This window comes from Pan paniscus, chromosome 16 (assembly GCF_029289425.2).
Source record: "Pan paniscus chromosome 16, NHGRI_mPanPan1-v2.0_pri, whole genome shotgun sequence".
NCBI classification, from domain to species: Eukaryota; Metazoa; Chordata; class Mammalia; order Primates; family Hominidae; genus Pan; species Pan paniscus.
Window position 1 is genome coordinate 29,171,359 of NC_073265.2, and position 26,178 is coordinate 29,197,536.

General features: G+C 40.0%; 1 protein-coding gene and 1 non-coding gene across 6 annotated transcripts in view; both read left to right on the forward strand.

Annotated features, from left to right (window-relative positions):
• Window positions 1-429: 429 nt before the first annotated feature.
• EIF2AK4 (eukaryotic translation initiation factor 2 alpha kinase 4) overlaps window positions 430-26,178 on the forward strand; it is a 101,540-nt gene continuing 75,791 nt past the window's right edge. For all 5 annotated transcript variants that reach the window (XR_004666470.3, XM_024925587.4, XM_034938507.3 and 2 more), the window contains exons 1-6: window positions 430-662; window positions 5,823-5,935; window positions 9,709-9,811; window positions 15,451-15,603; window positions 20,286-20,366; window positions 22,002-22,150. Coding sequence is in view for 4 of the 5 variants with exons in the window: in XM_024925587.4 (XP_024781355.2) it covers window positions 519-662; window positions 5,823-5,935; window positions 9,709-9,811; window positions 15,451-15,603; window positions 20,286-20,366; window positions 22,002-22,150 (743 nt within the window). In the remaining variant the exon portion in view is untranslated. The remainder of the gene's footprint in view (window positions 663-5,822; window positions 5,936-9,708; window positions 9,812-15,450; window positions 15,604-20,285; window positions 20,367-22,001; window positions 22,151-26,178) is intronic.
• Window positions 17,085-17,187, forward strand: LOC112437366 (small nucleolar RNA U13). Its single transcript, XR_003025987.1, has one exon. It is a non-coding gene; the product is annotated as a small nucleolar RNA U13 (small nucleolar RNA).

Below are 26,178 nucleotides of genomic sequence, written 5' to 3' on the forward strand. Positions count from 1 at the left end.
GACGCAGGAGAATCGCGTGAACCCGGCAGGCGGAAGTTGCAGTGAGCCGAGATCGCGTCACTGCACTCCAGCCTGGGGAACAAGAGCCGAAACTCTGCCAAAAAAAAAAAAAAAAGAGTTTCCCGCACTAGCCATGCCAGGGTGGAGAAGTTCCAGCAAGCACTTCCGTTAAAGATACTTGTTTCGTGAAAACTATACAATGTGGCGTTTTCATTCCTATCTGTGTGATTCATTTCTTAAGTTCGTGGAGTTCCTTTGCTCCCCTTCCCCCAGCAGGATGTGGGCAAAGCTGTCCCCCTGCCTTCTTCCTTCGCCTGGGCTTCTGGAGCCTCCGGAGGTAGCTCCCGGCGCAGAGCTCCGCCTACGGCCCGTCCCCGGCGCGGAACCCCGCCCACGAGCCCGTTTCCAGCGTGGAGCGCCGCCCATAGCCCGTCCCCAGCGCGGAGCCCCGCCCCGCAGGCTGCCGGGGGCCCACCGCCGCCCAGGCAAGGCCGCCCTGCCCTGGGCGCAGCGCTGCCATGGCTGGGGGCCGTGGGGCCCCCGGGCGCGGCCGGGACGAGCCTCCGGAGAGCTACCCGCAACGACAGGACCACGAGCTACAGGCCCTGGAGGCCATCTACGGCGCGGACTTCCAAGACCTGCGGCCGGACGCTTGCGGACCGGTAGGAACGTGGCTTGTCAGGCCCGGGCTGGCGTGCCCTGGCCTTCCCGGGCCCTGGGCCAAAGCCCGGACACTTCCAGATTGGGCCGCCCCTTTAGGATCCTGCAGTCTTTTCATCCCTTGGGTTCCACCCATGCTCACTTTAGTCCTTGCACCTGCAGCTGGTCTGCAGAATCCCACCTAGGCCGAATTCTTCTACAGTCCTTTCCCCATGATTTCCCCAGAGGAATCCCCCTGGATTCCTCCCTCTTACCTGGCACTGCTTCTTATTCCTGCCTACATCCCATAACATAACTGCCTCCTTCCAACCTTGTCCTTTTTCCCCTCTGAAAGTCCTCGCGGATGATACCACAGCAATTCATACGCGCCCGTTGCTACTTTGTTCTGAGAACGCTTTTTGGGCGCTCGCACAGGCCTTACGTCCTCAATCAGAATTCTCAAGTCTCATCCATGCATTCAAATCTGCACGCCACATAATTCCCTCTGTACTCCCCAGGCATCCTCACTGTGTTTTCCGGCATGGAGGAACTTTCCATACCTCTGCACCTTCCTCTAAGACATTTAGCTCAGAATAAAGCACACATTCATCTTAGCTGTAGTAGAGAGAGGGTTCTAGACTGAGTCTAGAGAAGGAGTGTCCAATCTTTTGGCTTCCCTGGGCCACACACAAAATACACTAAGGATAGCTGATGACCTAAAAGAAAAAAAAAATTCGCAAAAAAACCTCAATGTTTTAAGAAAGTTTACGAATGCGTGTTGGGCCCCATTCAAAGCGGCCCATGGGCCTCGGGTTAGACCAGCTTGCTCTAGCTCTAGACCTTTTAAAATGGCATTTTGTTTAAAATAATATTTTGCCTTTTTGTCTGGAAATTAAGGCACGTTATAAAGTATTTATACTGACAGTTTTTTCCCCATCCTTGAAGAGTTGATCTACCAAACTATTTCTGAATATTATCATATTATCATTTAAAACATAGTTCTAACTTCATCTGCTTTTTTTTTTTTTTTTTCTTTTTGAGACAGGGTCTTGCCCTGTCTCCCAAGCTGGAGTGCAGGGGCATGACCACGGCTCACTGCAGCCTATTCTCAAGCAATCCTTCTGCCTCAGCCTGTCAAGTACCAGGGACTACAGGCACATGCCACTACACCTGGTTAATTTTTTTAATTTTTTGTAGAGACAGAGTCTTGCTCTGTTGCCCGGGCTGGTATCAAGTTCCTGAGCTCATGCAATCCTCTCACCTTGGCCTCTGAAAGTGCTGGGATTACAGGTGTGGGCCACCGCGCCTGGCCTCTTCATCTGCTTTTAACTCTGGCATTTCACAACATCTGTTCTATCTACACATCCAGGATTTCCTCAAGAAATACCATCTTCTGGAGCTATCAGGACAAAATATTCTCTCTCAAACTCAGGGTGCTTCTTCCTTCATTAAATATTTGTTTTAGGCATTAGGAATAGAGCTGTGGGCAAAACAGACAAAAATCCTTGCCCTCAGGGAGCTTACTTTTCTAATGCTTAATAATATGAAGTTACTTTTAACCTGAAATGGTAAAAATATAAATTATTCCCCTTAACATGACAGAGAAGTTGGTGACTGGGCAACTTCTATCTTCCCAAACCTTGAGAATCAGGAAGTAGGCCCAAGAAGCAGCCAAAATAGGTGTCTCAAAGTGTACATGGGACTCAACACAAAGCTCCTAAGGCTTCATTCTGAACTAGTTTGTTTACTTTATACAAGCTTAGTTGTCTGCTCCTAGGGCTGCAGAAAAATGGAAGAGAAAAAGCAACTTCTTTTAGGTAGGGATATTGATAACCCCAAGAATTTATAGCTGGTGGCTTTCATAACAAGATGGAATACTAGACAAACCGAAGCAAAAACTATAGAAGGCAGGCAGAAGAATTTAAATAGCTGTCTGTGGCCTATTGTACACTGGGCAAATGGCCTCAACACATTCATAGGACTGGCAGGCAAATAATTGATGGTCTCAAGGATGAATCAGAGTTTAGTCATTCAACAAGCACTTATTATCACCTGCTATTTGCCAGGGAAAAGTGATGCCGGTCCAAAATCCTTTATCCAAAACTCTTTATTGAGAGGGAGTTTCTCTCTGTCGCCCAGGCTGGAGTATGGTGGTGCAATCTCGGCTCACTGCAACCTCCACCTCCCAGGTTCAAGCGATTCTTGTGCCTCAGCCTCCTGAGCAGCTGGGATTACAGGTACCCGCCTCCACACCTGGCTAATTTTTGTATTTTTAGTAGAGATGGAGTTTCATTATGTTGGCCAGGCTGGTCTCGAATTCCTGACCTCAAGTCCTCCCGCCTCGCCTCCCAAAGTCCTGGGATTACAGGTGTGAGCCACCGTGCCCAGCCTTTTATCCAAAACTCTTGAGACTTGATGGGTTTCAGAATTCAGAAGTGCTTCTGTTCACGTTTATGTGTGCACATTCCACACATTACCTAATACCTTCCTCAGTGTCTGGGGCAGCATCGAAAATCAAACACAATGAAACATAGAAATACTCAAATTTCACACTGAACAAATAAACACTATAACTAACCTCATGTCAGTTCAAGCTAAATTTGCTGCCAATAAATTCAGGTTAGATTTTTTTTTCAACTTCTTTTAGTGGGGATGTGTTGTAATATAAATTTCAGTTTAGTAGCATATGTGTATCATTTATAAATAACATTTTGAGGTGCATGCTAAAAACTTTTGCATTTGTAAAAAGTTTAGACACTGCTAGTTTAAAGTATCTATAATTTATAGATAGTTACAAATTACTAACTTATTTTGGCTAGCTTTCCACAGTAGCAAAAGGTCTGCTCATTTATAATTTGATAGCTTTTGGAAACATCCCTCCAAAAAACTTGCTTCAATCCCTGGATCCCCCAGTAGTGTATGGTGGTGTTTGTTTTCCTTTATCTTCAACAATACTATATATGTTAGACTTTTTCATCTTTGCCACATAAATGAAACATATCTCATTTTAATTTTTATTTATTTATAAATTATCTAGAACACCTTTGTTTACAAACCATTGATTTTTCTTTTTCTGTGAACTGCTCATACTCTGGTTTATTTTTCTACTCTGTGGTCCATTTTCTTGTTTATTTGTAAGAGCTAAATATCTTAAGAAAACTAGCATTTTGGGTCATATAATGCATATATTTTTCTCCTAATTATATGCATTTATTTACGTAATTTATGTGATTTAAAAAATGTTGATAGAGTCAAAATGACCTTTTTTTTGTTTTATGGTCCCTGTGGGTTTTTTTTTCCCCCTCTGTTCCAATGTTACTAAAAACCAAATTCGTCAAAGTTTACTTTTAACTTGTTCATGACTTCGTTTTTAAATTTTCATCAAATAAACATATAAGTAGGTTTTTTTTTTTAAGTTCTTCGTTCCATCGAAGTACGGGCCTAGGCCACCTCCCCGTGTGCATCCCTCCTCCTCCAGCTAGGCAGCTAGACAAATATAGGCAACTGAATTTTTCAGTGTCTTCCACTCATTTGAAATGCCATTCCTACAAGCCCAGTGCCTGGTAAAACAAACAAAAAACTTTCAAAAATTGTTACTGAATGAAATAATTCTCAAATGTATTTCAAGTCTCTTTTTTTCCTTGCCTGGAATGCTTGGTCTCTTGGCTTGTCTCAGCTTCAATGCTACATCCTCAGTTCTTCTTTGATAACCACATTTAAGTATATACCCTCACACCCCAAGTCGTTTGCTAAGGAGAGCACCACGTCATCTCTTCAACGGCACTCTCTAAACTTGTACTTATGTGTTTATTATGTTTGTTTTCCCCCACCAGACTGAAGTTCCATGAGAGCTGGAACCATATCTGTGTTCTCACCTCCGTGGACTAAGCACAGTGCCTGACACAGAGTCAGTGCTTAGCAAATATGGGTGATGGATGTATGATGGGTGAATGAGTGGATGAAAGGCCTGTGGACCAAAGAGTGCTTAACCCTTCCCCAGACCACATTCGCAGAATTATGCTTTATGGAAGGACCCACACATTTATCAAGGATTATTATAAAGCCATATAAGAACTGATCTTACAAATTTTGTACACATAGTAGAAGAGTACAGTGTTTATTATATGGTACTCCTTGTAAGGTTCACGTTATAAATTTCTGTTAGAATTTAGTGTTATAAGTACTTTGCTTCCCTAAAATAATTTTCAGGCTTTCTCTTTTCTGATGATACCACGTTTCTCTTTTTGCCCTGCCTGCCAGGACATTCAGAGAAAAAAATCAAGGCTCAATCCCAGCAACTTAGGATGGCATAATAAAAGAGTGGCTTATGGGAGGAGACAGGGTTTGGAGTTAAGGCTGGGTTTGAATCCCAGCTCTGTCCCTGTGTATCTGTAGGCAAGAATGTAAAACTCCCTAAGCCTGAGCTTCTGTATCTGTAAAATGGAGATGACACCTGCCTTGCAAAGTTGGTAAGGTGCCTGGACCATGGGAGCGCTCAGCCATTGTTTTTTCTCTCAGACTCCCCTTTTTCATTATATGCATATAATATGAACTACTTCAAATCCACTTTGGAAAAAGTGTATCTAAATTGAAGAACAAGGGTATTTTGCGATTTGGTGAAAAGTAGTTGATTGAAAACATATGCAATTCTCTCCTTGTCAAGGGTTTTCATTTGTTAATATCTCAGTATTCAGATCTCAATTCAAATCTCCCCTGCTCGCAGAGTCCTTCACTGACCTACCTGTCCAGATACCTTCTCCTCGCCCACCACTATGTCCCTCTACTCTGCTTTGTTTTCTTTACAGCAGTCATCACTATTTGAAATCACTTGTCTTCTAGTTTGTATCAGCTGGTTGGGACTGTGTCTGTCTAAATTTACCCCTGCACTCCCAACTTCCAGGAGAGCACCCAGGCGTAATAACTCAGTAACATCTGAACGAATGGAAGCTGAGTGGAACATTTTGGTTCATTCCTTAGATAACTTAAAAAAGGAAAGTGCATTTTCTCTGGCTTAGGTTTTGTTTTTAAATCATGCTTTTGGAAAGTATGCCAGATTATCTATGTAAAATATAATTACAAATATTTTTAAAGTAGAACTTTTGATCTAAAATGATCATTATCTTAATCATTAATGATTGGCTCTACAGCTATGAAAAAAATTTTTTTTGTTTTTCCTCTTTTAGGTCAAAGAGCCCCCTGAAATCAATTTAGTTTTGTACCCTCAAGGCCTAACTGGTGAAGAAGTATATGTAAAAGTGGATTTGAGGGTTAAATGCCCACCTACCTATCCAGATGTGTGAGTACATTTATAAATAGCTTTGACGTGGTTTCAGTTTTCTGTTTTGACAACATAGAAACAGATTGAAATTCGTAGTATTTTCTCCTTCCTGCTCCCATTCCACATAAAATTTCATTTCCTCTATTTCAACAAAACTACATCAGCAATAGATGTTTTCATGAAACCTGTCTCATTTTAAGCCTGTTCATAGTTATAGAATTGTCACTACAGATACTTATATTTGCCTAGTGACTATTTTGCTTCCTCTGATGTGTTAACTTTTGTTTATTTATTTCTTCGTAAGTTAGGAAGAGGAAAAATTTGGAAGAAAACAATAAAGGCATGGTGACTGTTGAAAGCCCTTGCATAGTTAGAGTGTGGCTGGTATTAGAAATTCAGCAAGTCTGTGCCTCAGGTGACCTTTCGCTGCCTAGAGTGAGGGAGAGTATTTGGATCTGTCCTGCCTCTCAATGGGGCACTCCGGCGAGTGTCCATTGTGCAGGGCTGTGCTGTGCACTGCAGTATGTTTAGCATCCCTGGCCCCCACCTACCAATGGCACGAGTGTCCTCCAGGCATTGAAACAACCAAATAACCTACATATTTCCAGACTCCCTCTGAAGGTGATGTCACCTCTGGTTGAGAAAAACTAGTTAGAGCCAAAGTGTTAGCCATCAGCACTTAAGCATGTCTATTTGGTGTAATCTTTCCCCACTCATCCCACATGGAAAGGCAGGTTGGCCTGGATGGCGTTAAGTAGTTTGAAATTATTGTATGGGGAACCAGTGAAGGTTTTTGAGATGGAAAGGGACAAGTAAAAGGAAACTCTGCTTTACAGAGTGGGTGGTAAATTTATGGAATTTATTATCCTAAGAAGTGATAGGGAGGATGTGAAAAGACAGATAAGTCAAAATTGAGCTCCTTGAAGTCAGTAACCATTCTTGGCCCCCAAAACTGTCCTGAGAGTATTATAGTAGGTATACTATACATACCATAAAAATATTAATTAACGAAACGTTAATTATAAAACATTAATGAAAAAGATAATTAAAAACTTATGAAAGGAAATTAAAACAGTGCCTCTCTAGGTTGTTTTTTTTTTCCTGACACCAAATACATGATGCCTTTTCTGATACCATGTGGGTGTCCAGTAGTTCAGTTCAATTCTGACACTATCTGTAGTTAGCAAAGACCCCACAGATTAAGGACCCAGTTCCACAAGATTGCCTCCATTTCTGATGCTAGTGGCAAGTCCCAGTACTTCTGACCATTTATAGCCAGTATTTATAACTGGCTATAAATTTAGGGGTTTCCACCACCCCCTCCTAAGTTGCGATAATTGCTAGAATGCATCACAGAACTCAGTTTCTGTGAGTTACATTTACCAGTTTGTTGTAAAGGATATGGCTCTGGAATAGCCACATGGAAGTATTATGAAGGGTAAGGTGTGTGGGAAGAGGCACAGAGCTCCCATACCCTCTCCAGGCCTGGCACCCTCCCAGCACCTCCCTGTGTTCTTCAACCAAGAATCTCCCTGAACCCTGTCGTTTAGGGGTTTTTATGGAGGTTTCATTATGTAGAGATGATTGATTAATTAAATCTTTGGCCACTGGTGATTGAACTTGATCTTCAGCCCCCTACTCCTCCCTAAAGATCTGGGATGGGGCTGAAATTTCTCACCCTGTAATCAAGGCTTGGTTTTTCTGGTGACCAGTCCTGATCCTGAAGCTATCCAGGTACTGACCAGAGTTCCCTCATGAGTACTAACTCCGGTATGGTTGGAAGGGGTTTGTTATGAAAAACATAAGATGCTCCTCTCACCCCTGTTGCTCAGGAAATTCCAAGGGTGATAGGATCTCTGTGCCAGGAACAGAGGTCAAATATCAAATATATATTTTTTTATTATACCATAGCCTCAAGAATTCAAAGTGTTTATTCTTGAAAAATCAAAATAAAGAAAAAGGTATAAGTGCTATAATGTTATATAAGTGCTAAAATATTAATTATAGCATTATTTGTGAAAGCAAAGACATTGGAAGCAATCTAAATGTCAAATACTATAGTGAGGTTTCTCCACCTTGGCACTACTGACATGTGGGCAGATAACTCTTTGTTGTGGGGGCCTTCCTGGGCATTGTGGGATATTTAGTAGCATCCCTGACCTCTGTCTGCTAGATGTCGGGAGTACATTTCTCCCCAGGTTGTGGCAACCAAAAAAAGTCTCCAGATGTTGACAGATATCCCCTGGGGCCAAAATCACCCCTGGTTAAGAATCATGGCACTAGATAACTATTCAGGTAAATCTTAATGTGTCCACTTGATAAAAATATTATGGGATGATTGCTTTTAACATGGAAATGCTTATAAAAAGTTAAAAAGCAAACATTATAATATCAGCTACATAAACTATGAATTATATAGCAAGGAAATAAAGAGAACATTAGAATTTTTTTTTGAAGTTTAATTAGCATCATTGATGATTTTTTCACCATTCTGTTAATATTGCTATATTATGATTACTTATTTTTTAAATTATGACAAAAATCTTAATTTGGGGTAATATTCTTATCCTTTTGAATGTGGTACAGGAAAACATTGCTTTTCTGCAGAATAGTCCTGGGTGCCACTGTGAGAGAGAGACTCCCGGGTTAGATTCTGGAATTCTGGAAATTTCAGCCCCATCCCAGACCTTTGGGGAGGAATTCTAGAAATTTCAGCCCCATCCCAGCTCTTTGGGGAGGAATCTAACCCAGGATTCCATACATAGAGTCAGGACTGTATGGTTTGTTTTTCTGTTCTTTCCCTCATATAGACTACTTTCTCTCAGATTTCTATCTCTAGAAATAGATAATGATCATAGCACCCTTTCATACTGAAGCATTGAGAGAACGCATAGATAAGTGCATACTCAAGACTTCACTGGTTAAATGCCATGAATTACTCAGAAATGCTTGGTAAAAAGTGATGAGTCATCATCTCTTCAGTAAAATTAAATAACTCCTATTTAATCTGAGAGAGTTGTTATTGGATATTTATTGGTTGGGAATAAAATGAAACCCGAGGGCTGGTTGTGTAATGTCCTTGAGTTGAAAGTGTTGACTTAGATGAGCTCTAGGCAGAGTTGCAGAGAGTGTGCATGACTAGATGTATTTATACACAAGAAGTGAGCATTTCCACCTGGTTTCGATCAGAATGAGTGATTGGGATGCAGCAGTGTGTTGTGGGAATACTAGAGGGATCACCAGGGCTCCACTCACCTAGTTATTCTTGTTCTGCTTTATGCTAGAGCACACCTGAATGTAGAGCGCTTGGCCTTGCCAGTGAGCTGTCAGAGCTAGGTTAATTCTCATTGGCTGCAAGCTAGGGTAGAGAATTACCATACAAAGGAGCACATGGTTAAGTTACTAGGCTAGAGTCAGCTGCAGAACTGGAATGTTTTTTTTTTTTTTAAGGTGAAGAACTCAGAGTTAGGGATCCAGGTCAAATCGTAGGAAATAAATAGTAATTGATGTTGGGGAATTTTAATCAGATTGTAAAGCTGAAATTAGATACAGGGGTCAAGCCCAGTAAGTCTAACAGCCCAGACAGAAGGCTTTGGCCAGCCCACTTCTTCCCTGTAGGACACAGGTGACTCCACTGTCAACTGGAGTTGCAGGGATATGGTTGAAGTCCCTTTGAGATTAAGGGCCTTGGGCCCAGAGTGCTTTCAGTTTAGCAAATATTAATGCAAACAGGCTATACTTTCTGGAGTAACTCTTTTTTTTTTTTTTTTTTTTTTTTTTTCCTTTTCCAGAGTTCCTGAAATAGAGTTAAAAAATGCCAAAGGTCTATCAAATGAAAGTGTCAATTTGTTAAAATCTCGCCTAGAAGAACTGGCCAAGAAACACTGTGGGGAGGTAAGACTTGTTAAACTGGAATTAAAAGAAGACAGTAAACTTCCCCATTACACCTCAAATCCAATTTTGAGTAGCATGTTTTGTGTTTTATTGGTTCTACAAAAGGGAACATTGTGATTTTTATTTATTTAATAGGATTAATGAAATTTGTAGTCTATAGATGGTACTATTGATGCTGAAGAATGTTTCTGAAAACTGCTAGGCATGGTGGCTCACACTTGTAATTCCAGCACTTGGGGAGGCTGAGGTGGGAGGATCACTTGAGCCCAGAAGTTTGAGACCAGCCTGAGCAAAATGGCCAGCACCTGTCTCTAAAAAAATTAACTGGGTGTGGTGGTGTATGCCTATAGTGCAAGCTGCTCAGGAGGCTGAGGTGGGAGAATTGCGTGAGCCCAGGAGTTTGAGGTTACAGTGAGCTATGATCACACCCCTTCACTCCAGCCTGGGCCATAGAGCAAGACCCTCTCTCTTAAAAAAAAAAAAAAAAGAAGAAGAAGAATTTTTCTGAAGACAGTTGATGTGAACCCAGCCATACTTTTTGTATACTTTGGATCTTGCATCATGACTTGAACCTTTTTGTTGGAAAATGTGGGCAGACAAACAATTTCGGACCACCTCTCCCCTTTGCATATCAGAGGAATTTGTTGTTTTCTTTCTCAATAATTAGTGACACACTCTACTCCTTCAATGTCTGTCATATACCTGAGCATTTACACTGAGTGCAGTACTCATTCTTTTTTAATCTTCTGAACATTAGGATCTACACATGAGTTCTCTCCTGGGTGGCACAACTCTCTGTGGAAGGCAAGACTAAGTGTCTTCTGGAGGCAGAGTATGACTGTGCTTTCCTTAGGCCAGACCAATTCCCTCGAAATATAACGCTTCTTTGCCCCACTTTTGTGTAAAATCACTCAGTGTTTTTGCCTGGCAGCTTATGTTTAACGATCTCTTTTTTTTTTTTTTTTTTTTTTTTGAGGCGGAGTCTTGCTCTGTCACCCAGGCTGGAGTGCAGTGGCGCGATCTCGGCTCACTGCAAGCTCCACCTCCCGGGTTCGCGCCATTCTCCTGCCTCAGCCTCCCGAATAGCTGGGACTACAGGCACCCACCACCATGCCCGGCTAATTTTTTTTGTATTTTTAGTAGAGACGGGGTTTCACCGTGTTAGCCAGGATGGTCTCAATCTCCTGACCTCGTGGTCCACCCGCCTCGGCCTCCCAAAGTGCTGGGATTACAAGCGTGAGCCACCGCACCCGGCCAACGATCTCTTTATGTGAAAACTGAGAAGAGGTGCCCTCGGCTTCCATGTCTGTTTCAGACTTTTATTAGACATAACCAAAGATAACCATTCATTTCATGGAAAGTAACTGGACAGATTTTTACTTGCTTTTCATAACACAATGAGTCATAGTACAGTCCATGGAATGCCTTTTAGTTGTAAAAATTGTGTCCATTTAAGTTGCTGCTTCCAAGAACTTCAGTGATTGATGAGATTTAGAAAGTGAGTGTAGAACGGCCTGGATAAAAAACTAGGCCTTGGGAATGATTCCAAAGTTCTTTTTAGTACAAGGGGATTCCAGTGTCTAACTGAAAAGTAATGTGAAGTTATATGAAAAATTCAGCTCCAGAGAAACCTCTGGTTTCTTGGATTTTTGATTTGTGATTTAAATTTTTTTTTTTTTTTTTTTTGAGAGACAAAGTCTCACCATCTTGCCCAGGCTGGTCCCAAACTCCTGGCTTAAGCAATCTTCCTTCCTCAGCCTCCCAAAGTGCTAGGATTACAGGCCCGAGCCACCACACCCAGCCTGATTTAAATTTTTATTTTGAGATAATTATATATTTATATATACCTCTTACCCAGTTTGCCCCGACAGTAACAGTTTGCTGGAAAGAAGATCAAATTAGCCACCACATTCCCTTACGCCAAAGCATAATCTGGATCAAGGCCCTAACTCTCTTCAATTCTGTGAATGCTGAGAAGAGATGAGGGAGCTGCAGAAGAAAAGTTAAAAGGTAGCAGAGATTGGTTCATGAGGTTTAAGGAAAGAAGCCATCTTCATAACATAAAAGTGCAAGGTGAAGCAGCATGTGCTCATGAGGAAGCTTCAGCAAGTTACCCGGAAAAACCTAAGATAATTGATGAAGGTAGCTACAGATTTTCAGTGTAGATGAAACAGTCTTATATGGAAGAAGGTGCCATCTACAATTTTCACAGCTAGAGAGGAGAAGTCAATGTGTGGCTTCAAAGCCTTATGAAAGGACAGACTGACTCGCTTGTTAGGAGCTAATACAGCTGCTGACTTTTCAAAAGTTGAGGCCAGTGTTCACTTACCATGCCCAAAGTTCTAGGACCATTAAGAATTATGCTAAATCTCCTTTGCCTGTGCTCTATAAATGGAAAGGCAAATCCTGTATGATGGCACATCTGTTACAGCAGGGTTTACTGAGTATTTTAAGATCATTGTTGAGACCTGCCGCTCTGAAAAAAAAGATTCCCTTTAAAATATTATTGCTCATTGACAGCGCACCTAGTCACCCAAGAATTCTGAAGGAGATGTACAAGGAGATTAATGTTGTTTTCATGCCTCTTAACACAACATCCATTCTGTAGCCCATGGATGAAGGAGTAATTTTGACTTTCAAGTGTTATTATTTAAGAAATACATTTTACAGTCTTATAGCTGCCATAGATAGTGATTCATTTGATCTGATGTGTCTTAGCAAAGTAAATGGAAAACCTTCTGGAAAGGATTCACCATTCCAGATGCCATTAAATACATGATTCATGGAAGGGGGTCAAAACATCAACATGAACAGGAGTTTGGAATATGATTCTGACCCTCATGGATGACTTTGAGGGGTTCAAGACTTCACTGGAAGAAGTAACTGCAGAAGTGATGGAAATATCAAGAAGTCTATTACTAGAATTAGAAGTGGAGCTTGAAGATGTGACTGAATTGCTGCAACCTCATGATAAAACTTTAACAGATGATTAGTTGCCTCTTATAGATTAGGAGAGAAAGTGGTTTCTTGAGTGGTTCCTGAAGATGCTGTGAACATTGTTGAAATGACAATCGAGCATTTAGGATATTTCATAAACTTTGTTTTGAAGCAGCAGCAGGGTTGGAGAGGATTGACCCCAACTTTGAAAGAAGTTCAAGTGTGACTCAAAGGCTATCAAACAGCACTGAATGCTACAGAGAAATCTTCCATGAAAGGAAGAGTCAGTTGATGCAGCAACTTCATTGTTGTCTTCTTTTAAGAAATTGCCGCAACCACCCCAGCCTTCACCAGCCACCACCTTGATCAGTCAGCAGCCATCATCAAGACAAAACCCTCTGTCTGCAAAAAGATTATGACGTCCTGAAGGTTCAGATGATCATTAGCATTTTTTAGCAATAAAGTATTTTAAAATTAAGGTATATACATTGATTTCTACAGACATAATGCTATTTCACACTTAATAGACTACCATATAGTGTAAACATAACTTTTATATGCACTGGGAAACCAAAAACTTCGTGTGACTCGCTTTATTGTGACATTTGCTTTACTGAAGTGGTCTGGAACTGAACCTGCCATGTCTCAGAGGGCCGCCTGTGCTAGCGTTCATCTGAGTCATCGTCATATAATGAGATTTGAATGGGTGTTAAACATGGGAAGGCACTGTGCAAATCACTCTTCTTGTTTATCTAAAATTCATTTCCATTAAGTCTGGAGTACTGGAAAGTCTAAAATAGACATAATTCTAAAGAAATTTTTTTATTTTCAAGTAAAATAGAGTGTAATTAGGTACTAAAGCATGGCATAGGGATTCATCGTGGTATGGCATTCACTGATACTTGCCTTTTAAAACTAGGAGTCATTTAATTATTTGAATGGAAATAAGTACTCAAAAACAGCTTGTTCTTAAGCACTTCCAATTGCTTTTGAATGATTTTTAATCTATACGCAGCTCTTTGTCATGTAAAAATAAACTTAAGTATACTCTATTTTTTCAAATTTGTAAAGCCAAAGTTTATTTTTTTATTAATTTATTCAACAGATATTTATTGTCTGTGTACCATGTGTCAAGTGCTATTCCAGCACTGGGAAAACCACAGTGAGCAAACCACACCATGGGCTACACTGGGAAGGGAACAGACAGAAAGCAGTCAAATAACTGCACAACCAATCAGGCAGTTATAAGTGCTATGAAGAAAATCAGGGTGAGGGGTCTAGAGAGTGTGACAGTGGAGTGGCTGTTCTTTACAAGGCATTCAGGAGAGGCCTCCAAGACTTAAGCAGAGGTCTGAGGGAGGCCAGTGAGCCCTGTAGCACCAGGGTAGTAGGAGGCAAGAGTCAGTTTGGAAAGTAGTTCTTTTCATCCAGTCTTAGAAGGTTTATCAGATTGATTTGTACAGAAAACCCTAGTAAAGTAAATAGAGCAGCAAAAGAAAAACCCTCCACAGCTTGGCTCCTGCCTCCTTTTTGGTTTAGAAGTGGTTTCTCTTTGACATGATAGAAATTGCCTACTTTCCCCAGCTTTCATCAGAAGAGCTTTTCTTAGAATAACCTGCCTCTTAGACTGTAGACTAGTGTTTCTGACTGTAAAGTGAAATATATCCAGTAAATGCCACAGCTTCTGGTGTAAGAAAAAATGCATTAACATCACTCAGCAAGAGCTGTGCTTTCTTTGCATTTGCTCCCTGAGAGAAAGGCAGGATACCAAATGAACTAACTTTATATTTTTGGGTACAATGACTTCTATTATTATTTACCACCCTGTTAAGGCCCTTTAGAAACAGTTTCAAACATATAATGAAAATAAGAATTTTAAAATTGCTTCATTGCAACTGAGAAAAAAAATCTCAATGTTATGTTTCTCATCCACCAAAGGATCAGCACTCTTTACCTCTTTGGGGTTGGGTAACCAGTCAGGGAGGGTCTCAGAAACCTTTGTTCTATTGATTTATCAACCTAAGTATGATTTATGTCTCCTGCGGGTAAGGGAAAGGGGCTTGCTGTGTTCACATAAAGAATGTGTGAAAGGGAGACCTTTTTCTTCCACATTCTATCTGTGACTGCTTCTCTAAGTAGAAATAAAATACTTTCTAAGTATTTATCAGCTTTTTATTGACCAGTTACTAACAAGGAGATAATAAGGCCTTTAAATATTTGCCTCTGTACTCCCAACAATATTTTCAGTATGCTGGGTAGACAGAAAAAGCTCTGATCTTAGCAATGAGTATTCTCTGCCCAACTCTCATTATGTGGACAGGTTTTCTAGTTGGGAAGATAGCTTTTACTTTCATGCAGTCTTAAATGTTTTGTCAGATTTATTTCTAAAGAAATATATTTTATTGGATTTACTATAGAGAAAATGCCAATAAGTTGAATAGGTCTATAAAAGAAAAGTGAAGCTTTTTATTTACCTAGGTAATGATCTGTCTTGATAATAACACAATGCAGTGGGCCCTTTAAAAGCTTTTTCCTGCTGTGATTCTATCATATACCGAATTCAGAATATGTCATATCAAAATGAATAATGGCATTCTAAGTGGGCCTCTGACTGCCAGTTTGCTTTCCTGTTCTGTAGCCTCTCCTGTTTGGGCCTTCCCATTATTTGATCATTTGTGGTTGATTTTTGTTTACATGTTTAGGTGATGATCTTTGAACTGGCTTACCACGTGCAGTCATTTCTCAGCGAGCATAACAAGCCCCCTCCCAAGTCTTTTCATGAAGAAATGCTGGAAAGGCGGGCTCAGGAGGAGCAGCAGAGGCTGTTGGAGGCCAAGCGGAAAGAAGAGCAGGAGGTGAGATGCCCTTGTTGATGTCTGTGTGCATGGCCAGCCTGGAGGATTGCAAACTACTGTAGGTTTTATCTGTCTCTGCCTACAAACTTATCTTTAAGTTTTGCTCAGCCTTTGATTCAAGAAAGGTAGACACATGTGAGAGTATGAAAAATATGAGTGATTCCCTCCTGACACGTATCAGTACTGTCCCTTAGAGCCCTCAGTCCAGGTCTTAAAGAAATAGAAGAGAAAAGAAGCTGTTTAACCAAACCACCTGTGGTCTTTTGGAGCTTGTTAGGGTGTACAGGAGTTCACTGCATTTTAGAAGCTATTTTCTTCTTCCCTGTGCAAGACTAGTATCTCATGCCCAAATGAGTAGCAAAAGCCAGAGAATAAATTTTTTATTCAAACATTTAGATGTATATATTATCTTTGATTTAAAGGATTTTAAAAATAAGACAGTTAATATCTACACAAACAGAGTAAAGAAAAAATACAAAGATTAAATACCATTTGTATGTAAATCAAAGATAATATATGCATCTAAATGGTTACCATTTGTATTTTATAAACTCCTGTTTATATCCTATGCTGAGAGTCTAAAGATTTGTTTAAATTCAAGTTTGTTTAAATACAAATAGTTACCATTTGTATTTAAATCAAAGATAATATATACATCAAATGGTTACCATTTGTATTTTTCTTTAATCTGTTTGCATAAAGATATAAACTCTTGTCTTATTTTTAAAATCTTTTAAATCAAAGATAATATATGCAACTAAATTCCCTTTTTTATTTTAATTTATTTTTCTAAATTTTTAAATTTTTTATTTGTTTTTTCTATTTAGCACTTTAACCAACTTATCTAGAACTTACTTTGATTCAGGTTATAAAAAAAGCCTAAGTATATTTTTCTTAGACATTTTCCTAACACATTTATTAAATAATAATTCTTGAAGTGATTCATAATACTTTCTTTAAACTATATGTTTAAAAATAGTTTAATGTATTTTAATATTAACAGCAAACTTGCAAGAAGTGCGCAGAAGACAGATAACATTGAAAACATGTACTTGCATGTAGGACAACTCAGTTAGAAAAGTATACTGAGGCCAGTTGTGGTGTCTTGTGCCTGCAATCCCAGGACTTTGGGATGAGGCAGGTGGATCACTTGAGGCCAGGAGTTCGAGACCAGCCTGGCCAGCATGGCGAAACTCTGTCTACTAAAAATACAAAAATTAGCCGGGTGTGGTGGCAGGCACCTGTAATCCCAGCCACTCAGGAGTCTGAGGCACGAGAATTGCTCGAACCCGGGAAGAGGAGGTTGCAGTGAGCCAAGATCGTGCCATTGCACTCCAGCCTGGGTGACAACTAGACTCTGTCTTCAAAAAAAAAAAAAAAAAGAAAAGAAAAGAAAAATATAGTGAATGGGTGTAATCTACTGTATGATAAGAATGCTACAAACAGTTTAGTTGCCATCAATAAAAAATGTACTTATTTTGATCCTTCTATATAGTTCATAAGCTTGATGATCGGTGTTCACACACATGTGAGATACGCCACCTGTGAACCTTGTTAGGACATCAGCACATTACCCATCTGACATGAAAGCAGAAGAAAGAAACAGAAGAATTTACTTGTTTTTAAAAAAATCCAAATACTGGCATTATCCAGAAAAATGTAACAGGTTTATCTATAATTATTAGAAAGTTAAACTGCCGAAACTTGTTCACAGAAACATTTTGATTTGCATTAATGCTTTACATCCCCCCATTTATATTAAAAATTCACACATGAATGAAAATAGAAAAACGGCCAATACGTGATTTCTGTCCCCTCTTTTTCCACTCACAGTCATATATGTAGGTACCTTTTGACCCCATGGGAAAAAAATATTTAACATTCAGAAGTATCAGGAATAATAAGAGAATTTTTTGGGGGGGGGAGTGAAATTTCCCATCATAGTGGATTCTTTTTGTTTCTTTGTTTGTTTGTTTGTTTGTTTTTGAGACAGACTTTCGCTCTTGTTGCCCCAGGCTGGAGTGCAATGATGTGACCTCAGCTCACTGCAACCTCTGCCCCCCGGGTTCAATTGATTCTCCTGTCTCAGCCTCCCAAGTAGCTGGGATTACAGGCTTGAGCCACCACGCCCGACCCATAGTGGATTCTTAAGCACGCTCTCCATGTATGTGTCATGCTAGCTGGATATCTTTCAGCACAATTGTTACATGTTTGGCATGGATAGATAGCATACAGGTTGGTGTTTTCAAAAAGGCCAACCAGATAGGCCTCACTTGCCTTCTGCAAAGCACCAATAGCTGCACTCTGGAAGCACAGATCTGTTTTAAAATCCTGAGCAATTTCTCTCACCAGATGCTGGAGGGGAGTTTGCAAATCAGTTCAGTGGACTTGTGGTAACGTCTAATTTCACAGAATGCCACAGTACCAGGCCTGAAATGATCGGTTTCTTCACTCCTCCAGTAGAAGGTGCAGTCTTGCAAGCGGCTTTCTGTAGCCAGTGGCTTCAACCCAGGAGGCGGAGGTTGCAGTGAGCCAAGAGCTTTACCACCTGTGGATTTGTGGGCAGTCTCCTTTGTATTATACAAGCCATGGTATAGAGACCTCCTTACTTACCCCCTTCTCCTTCTGCTGGAGTTATAGGTGGTGCAGCGGCGGCTGCAAACGCAATTCTCAAGTGCATCTTAACTGCTTACCTATACTACGTTCTATTTGTCAATGATCTGTTCAACTCATCTGTTTTTTCTTGAATCTCTACCACACTCTTTGAATTATTATATCTTTATAATGCTTTAATATCTGACAAGTCAATCCTACCCCTCCCCATCCCTTCATCTTCCATTGTTTTTGTTTCTCAGCCATTCTCACCCATTTATTCTTACAGAAGATGTACAGAATTACTTTCCCATAGTCAAAACAAAACAAACATCCTGGGATTTTTATTGATTTTAAAAAATCTTACATATTTATTTAGGAAGAATTGATATCTTCACAGTATTTAGACTTCCCATTCAGGATTGTTTCTTTTTCCATCCAGGGCTGTTTGTTTTTGTTTTCTGTTTTTTGGATTTTTTTTTCTTTTTTTTTTTTGAGACAGCATCGTGCTCTGTCACCCAGGCTGGAGTGCAGTGGCGCAATCTTAGCTCACCGCGGCTCAAGGGATCCTCCCGCCTAAGCTGCCTGAGTAGCTGGGACTATAGCCGTACACCACTGCACCTGCCTAATTTTAAAATTTTTTTGTAGAGACAAGATCTCCCTATGTTGCCAGGCTGGTCTTCAACTCCTGGGCTCAACCAATCCTCTGGCCTCAACCTCTCAAAGTGTTAGGATTACAGGCATGAGCCACCGTGCCCAGCACCATTTGTATATCTATTTTTATTTTTTGTTGAGGCTTTCTAATTTTCTTCCTACAGATATTACTATTTCTTAAAGTTACTTTTAATGTTTTGTTCTTAGGTTCTTATGCTTGTCTCTTTTTTCATTTTATTTTGTTTCTGCTTCATTTTGTTTATCCTGTGCTTACATTAACACTGTCTTTTTGTAGGTGCCATTGATTTTGTTACTTATTTTCTATTTAAGTGTGTAGCCTAGTTATTGTTGGGAGTTTGTAGTTCTTTTTTATTATTTTTATTTTATTTTAATTTCTTGAGACAGAGTCTTGCTCTGTTGCCCAGACTGGAGTACAGTGGTATGATACTGGCTTACTACAACCTCCATTTCTCAGGTTCAAGCAATTCTCCTGCCTCAGCCTCCCGAGTAGCTGGGATTACAGGCACCCACCACCATGCCTGGCTAATTTTTGGACTTTTAGTAGAGACGGGCTTTTGCCACGTTGGCCAAGCTGGTCTCAAACTCCTGACCTTGTGATCCATCCACCTTGGCCTCCCAGAGTGCTGGGATTACAGGCATGAGCTACCGCACCCTGCCGGGAGTCTATAGTTTATTATTGTCCTTGTTGTTAGGAAGGCTAATTTTTATGAGAAGATAGTGACTATTTAGCTAACAATTTTGTTTTGACATACTGCTATAGCTACCTATAAGTTTGGGGTGTGTTTTTACACGTTGTATTATTGCTGTTATGGTTTTTGGTGAATCTCTTAATAGTTTTGATAATTATAATCTGGAATTTTAGAGGAATAATGCAAAATAGAGATCAAAATACCACTTTTAACATTGAGAAAGCTGATTAGAAAATACAGGTGATTGAAGAATGGCAGGTAGGTATGGTACTTGGGCCATGGCTACCTCAGGTGCAGGCACTGAGGCTTGCTCAGCCCACCTTCACCAAGCTGACCGGGACCCCCATGGCAGAGAGCAGGCACAAGTGCTTGTTCTCTGCAGATAGGCAGATATCAAACAGGAGGGGCTAAGACAAGTGTCGGAAGAAGTGAGAAGCCAACAGTGTTGTTGTAGTGGAAATCTCCTGCACATAGAAACATGAAGAATGGGGAGTAAATGCCCCTCCCCACACACGCTCAAACCTGTTTAAATGGGAATGCCTGTTGCGTAAGAACTCTGATAAAACTGATAGAACTGCAGTTTGTACTAAGATGCTGTGTTTTCAGATCTCTTAGGAAAAGAGGGTTTGAATTATTGAAAGTTAAAAGATTTTTCTGTAGTTCCATAATTTATATGTTGTATGGGTTTCAGAGATTGGCATTTGATGATGGTTTGATTTATTTCAGCAACGTGAAATCCTGCATGAGATTCAGAGAAGGAAAGAAGAGATAAAAGAAGAGAAAAAAAGGAAAGAAATGGCTAAGCAGGTACCCTATCAACTCCACCATAATAATTTACATTTTGCAAAACAAAGTGTTTTTATTTCCACTGATGACATCTGTGTTACTATCAGTAATACAGCTTAAAATAAAGCACTAAAAATAAATAAATATTCACCGTGTATTTCAGACTCCCTAAATAGGTGGCAAAATTTAGAGTTTTATGTTGTCAGTAGATGATTTAGACTTACATAATTACTGTAATTTATCAAATGAGGGAGGGAAGAGATTACGTCTTTAATAATTAACCTGGACTAAAATTGTTCTTTTTTTTGAGACAGAGTCTCATTCTGTCGCCCAGGCTGGAGTGCAGCGGTATGATCTCAGCCCACTGTAACCTCCACCTCCCAGGTTCAAGCAATTCTCATGCCTCAGCCTCCCGAGTATCTGGGATTACAGGCGTATGCCACTACGCCCGGCTAATTTTTGTATTTTTTAGTAGAGATGGGGTTTTGCCATGTTGGCCAGGCTGGTCCTCAACTTCTGGCCTCACGTGATCCACCCACCTTGGCCTCCCAAAGTGTTGGGATTACAGGCGTGAGCCACTGCACCTGGCCTAGAATTCTTAATACTTGGAAAATAAAATGATTTGTTGATACTGAAGAGGGAATAGAAACCATATGGATCTGCCTGAAATTTCATTCAGTGATGAAAAAGAGTAATTCAACAGAGCAGATTTAAAAGGCAGTGGTGAAAAAGGATAGAGTGTTTTTTCCTTTATTTTTCCTGAGTCTAGCTCAAGCAAAAAACCAGTCAGACGTGTTTGGAGAAATTCAGAGAAAATTTTACTCATTCTCTTTTACATAAATTAGAGCATTAAACTTAAGGGACATGATGTGGTAGCAGGAAGAGGCACTGAAGCACAAGCAAGCTTCTCCTGGTTTAAAGCTTCAGCTTTCCTGCTGCCTCACTTTGTGACCTTGGCAAGGTGACATTCTCTGTGACTCTCTTTACTTGTCCCTTAAAATGGGACTGATAATGCCTTTCTTTCTGTCTTGTATAATTACCTCCACAGATAAGTGTACTGCCCTATGTGAAACTAAACCTGCGTAAAAATGTAAGATGAGATCCCCGTTTCCACCAGTGCTCCTGTCTTGCGCCTGACCTGCCTTCCTGTCAGCCACTCTCTGCCCTCTCTTTGATTCTCCCTTCTTCTGTTCATCTCCTGTTACTCTTCTCCCTAACTTTTTACACTATTGCAAGATTCTAAGCATTTTCATTTATAAAATTTACATTTTCTTGAAACCATAACCTGGACTTCAGTTCTTGAGCCAGTACATTTTTAGGCATTAACATTTTTTTAATTTTATTTTTTAATTGACCAATAATAGTTGTATATATTCATGGGGTATATAGTGAAGTTTTGATACATATAATGTATAGTGATCGGATCAGGGTAATTAGCACATCCGTCACTGCAAATATTTAGCATTTCTTTGTGTTGGAAACATTCAATATCCTCCTTCTAGCTATTTTAAACGATTAAAAGTTGAGTTCAATTTTATTTCACTTGTAAACATTCAGCTTAAAATTTGCATTCTATACTGAATTAATAATTATGTACCATGATTGTCTTCCATGTATGACTTACATCTAAAGTAAGTTTTACTTTTCTTGTTCTAGGAACGTTTGGAAATTGCTAGTTTGTCAAACCAAGATCATACCTCTAAGAAGGACCCAGGAGGACACAGAACGGCTGCCATTCTACATGGAGGCTCTCCTGACTTTGTAGGAAATGGTAAACATCGGGCAAACTCCTCAGGAAGGTCTAGGTAAGTCCCTGGGATTTCTGATCTGGGAGAATGACAGATGTAGAAGGATTTTACTACATTAAAGATGTAGTGAAATTTGATGGAAATTTCAGGCGATAGTCTTAATAACTTTTTTCAAACCTTATATATCTTAATATATTAGCAATATATTAGGTGTATTTTTAGCAGTATGAAACTAAATTGTGTTTAACACTTTCCAAGTATCTATCATGAATCTAGTTTTGTTGCTCATTCCCTTTTTTTTTTTTTTTTGAGACGGTGTCTCGCTCTGTCACCCAGGCTGCAGTGCAATGGCACGGGCTCAGCTCACTGCAACCTCTGCCTTCTGGGTTCAAGTGATTCTCCTGCCTCAGCCTCCCAAGTAGCTGGGACTACAGGCATGTGCCACCACACCTGGCTAATTTTTGTATGTTTAGTAGAGTTGGGGTTTCACTGTGTTGGCCAGGCTGGTCTCGAACTCCTGACCTCGTGATCCACCCGCCTTGGCCTCCCAAAATGCTGGGATTACAGGCATGAGCCACCACACCCAGCCTCATTCCCCTTTATAACAGCCTATAACACATCACAAACTTGCCTTAGTATGATTTAACATTTATAAACTTAAATTCAGTAAGTGATTTTAAAATTTTTCTTCCATTTGAATCATCATCATCCAGTGTTTCAGTCTACAATGCCTTAGGTCCCACCACAGTTGTAAGGAGTGCCTGAAAATGAGCACAGGTGAGACATCTGTTACATGAGAGCGGGAACCCCAGTTGGCTGCCAGGGGTCCCCTCCCTAATACTGAGGTGGGCTCCTGGGCTGTTCCCTGTCACCACTGGTCACTTAAAAGATACTACTTGTTCTTCTATATCTTTTTCACTGACGAATTCCAGCTTTGCTCTCTATTTGCTGTGGCCCCCTGTACACCAGAAAGGAATTTTGGTGAAGAAACCATTTATGAGTGGGGTGGGTTATTAAATAGTGTGGGGACTTCAACCTTCATTATATGTTTAAATTATCTCTTGTGAGACTCTAAGCACAACTTAAAACCACCACTTTGCTTCTATGAAAAGAAACGTTTTAGGCACCAAACTGAAGATTTATATAAACTTCTGTATAGTTTGTTTATTAGAAGGAGCCATTTTAGTTCTTTCCCTAATTATCTACTACTAAAAAAACAGTTCAGAAATCATTTTGACACTAATGTTTACCTACTATTAGGTTTAACTAAATTTTTTAAAAAATACTGTTTCTGGTAACCATTCCTTTTTAAGATTATAACTCCTTCCCAATTTAAATTATTTTTGAATCTGGGCTTCTAATAAGCAACAGAGTTTGAAGTTGTCAGAGAATTTCACTAGGAAATATCTAACAAATTTTTGTTGTATTAGAACCTTTGAATTAAATCAATGATATAAATAAGTCTTTTCAGATATATGGAAGATGATTGTTTTAAGTTTAAACATTTCTATTTTTGTGGCTAACTATAAACAGTGAATCCAAGGTTAGGCTTGTTTTTGAGATCAGAGATAGCATGCTGGGCACGGTGGCTCGTGTGTGTGATCCCAACACTTTGGGATGCCAAGGCTGAAGGATCACTTGAGCCCAGGAGTTCAAGACCAGCCTGGGCAACAAACTCCTTCCCATCTCAGAGCCTCTGCCGACCCCTCTGCCTGGACTACTCAACCTCTGGCATTTTGCTTGCTGAGCTCCTCCTTCTCATTCAGTTCTCCCCTCAAATGCAACCTTCTCAGGGATGCCTTCCTGAGCCCCCCTCTACCCTATTTCCCTGCTTTGTCCCTTGCTCTCCAATTCTCTGTTTTATTTTTTACATAACACTTAGCACTAGCTGAAATTGTTATTCACTTGTTTACTTTGGAATGTGAGGTCTGTGAGAGCAAAGCCCTCATCTATGTTTTCCTCAAAGCCTGAAATCGTGCCTGGAAGACACGTGGTAGGTGCCTGGTCAACATCTGATGCAGGGAGGGAGCCAGGGAGGGAAGATGACACAGGGAAAGTGGGACACTGTGTTTCTGGTGTTTGTAGGGTCTACAGCCTCTTTAACCAGGGCAGTTTTGCTTCTCTTGATCTGTGGGGTATGTAAAAAACCAGTGAGGTTTTATTTAGCAAAAGATGTTCACGCTGAAAAGAAGAGAAAGAGAGAAAAGAGAACCACTCACTATTCTAGTGGAAAGAACGTAAAGGCCTGATACTCAAAGGCTTTTCACTGATGAGTCTTGGCTTTTGTTGAAGAACTTTATTTTCTGTGCTTCAAGTCTTCTTTTCCCACCTTGAAGGATTCACTTTTTAGAATATTAAGGTAAAAATCAAAAAACATAAAATTAGCTATTTTAATGTGTACAGTTCAGCGTGAGGCTGTATTTGTGAAGTGCAGACATAGTCCCCCCAACCCACTGCCTTGTTTCCGGGATGTTGCTCCTCATAAGTGGGCAATATGAATTTTGTAGAAGAACCAAAACTAAAAACCAAAAAACGTCTATAAAATAGCTCATGGTAGAAAATTACCTTCACATATTCAGACTTGCTGTCTTTGCAGATTACCGTAGTGTAGCCCAGAATCTAGAATATATCACCTATTTATATCTACCATCAACAAGATTAGGTTATCTAGTTTGTTTTCCCTATTCTAAAGCCAGGTATGGTAACTGCTGGCTCCTCACCCTTACAGAGAAGAGATCATTAAGGGTATAAGACATGGGATTCTCTCTGCTCTCCTCAAAAAACTTGGGGAACCATTAAAGTATAAAGGTGTAGGGGAGAGAGGATCCTTGATACGTCTCTCCAGACGTGGTCCTCTGTTGTTCAGTTTCTCTGGTTGGTTCCATGGAGGCATAGACTGGTTTACCTCAAATTAAACAATATCAGGAATTCTTACTAATGTTGTCTCTACAAAGTGGCTCTGTGTTTCAAATTAAGGGACCTAGAACTAGCATTTTCTGTGGCATCTTGGTGAGTTAGACAGGAAGGTGAGACTATCCCTGCCCCTGTGTCTCAGATAAGATCCTCTTTCTCCCTCCTGCCCCAACATCTACACATTGATCATAATGGTAGAGCAATCTTTTGGATGGTAGCCCAATTCTCTAGTCCCCACTTGAAAAATTGTCATCTCTGTTCTTGCCACTTGGCTTTTTTAAAAAAAAAGATTATCCTTTTTTCTTTTTTCAGGTATCAAGCTCCTAGCTGCCTAATTTTAGTCATCTAAAATTGTATTATGTTTCTCCATTCTTTTTAAAGACCTAGATTAATACTATTTGGTAATTTTATTTGAAACACCCTTCATATAGGTTGGGAGCTGCCACAGTTACTTGGCAAAACTGATAACATGGGTGATATTTTTAATATTATAATAATATTGCAAACCTCATGAACATCCATACTCTAGAATAGATCATGATGATGAGACCAGAGTCATAGCTTCTGAACACCATTTGTTTGCACTGTTTCTGCCGGAGTACAGAAGTTGTTTTACTTATGAATGGATTCAAATCCAAAAGGTTGTTCCAAGCCCAGTTCTTGATGGGTCCCAGGTAGACAGTATAAGCATCCAATATATATGAATCTTTTTGGCGAAAACAATAGACATTGATGACATTGCATTTGTCTCTTTATTCCTTCTTTTCAAACTCTGTGATTTACTTTTTATCCTTCAGAATTGTTTCTGCTACAACCTGTGCCATGCAGCATGTACCACATTTGTCGTTTTCTTACTTTCACTTTTAAGATTATCTCTACTTTTCTTTCAATCCTAGTTATTCCTTAATCTTACAGCCGTCAACACTCATTGTGTTTGTACTTATCAGTCATAATAGGGTGATTCACATTCTAAAACTCCTAAAAACCAAGCATTTACACATTGTAAACTTAAGAACAGAAAGATGGCCTAGACTAAAATGACCATTAGCACTATCTGCTGAGGAGGCCAGAGCTGATGTAGAGATGCTTCTGCATAGTTTATGTTACTAAGTCTAGCATGTAATTTTAAATCTTTGCTTTTATCCTTTTCTCCATAAATCTCAGTGTGTCCC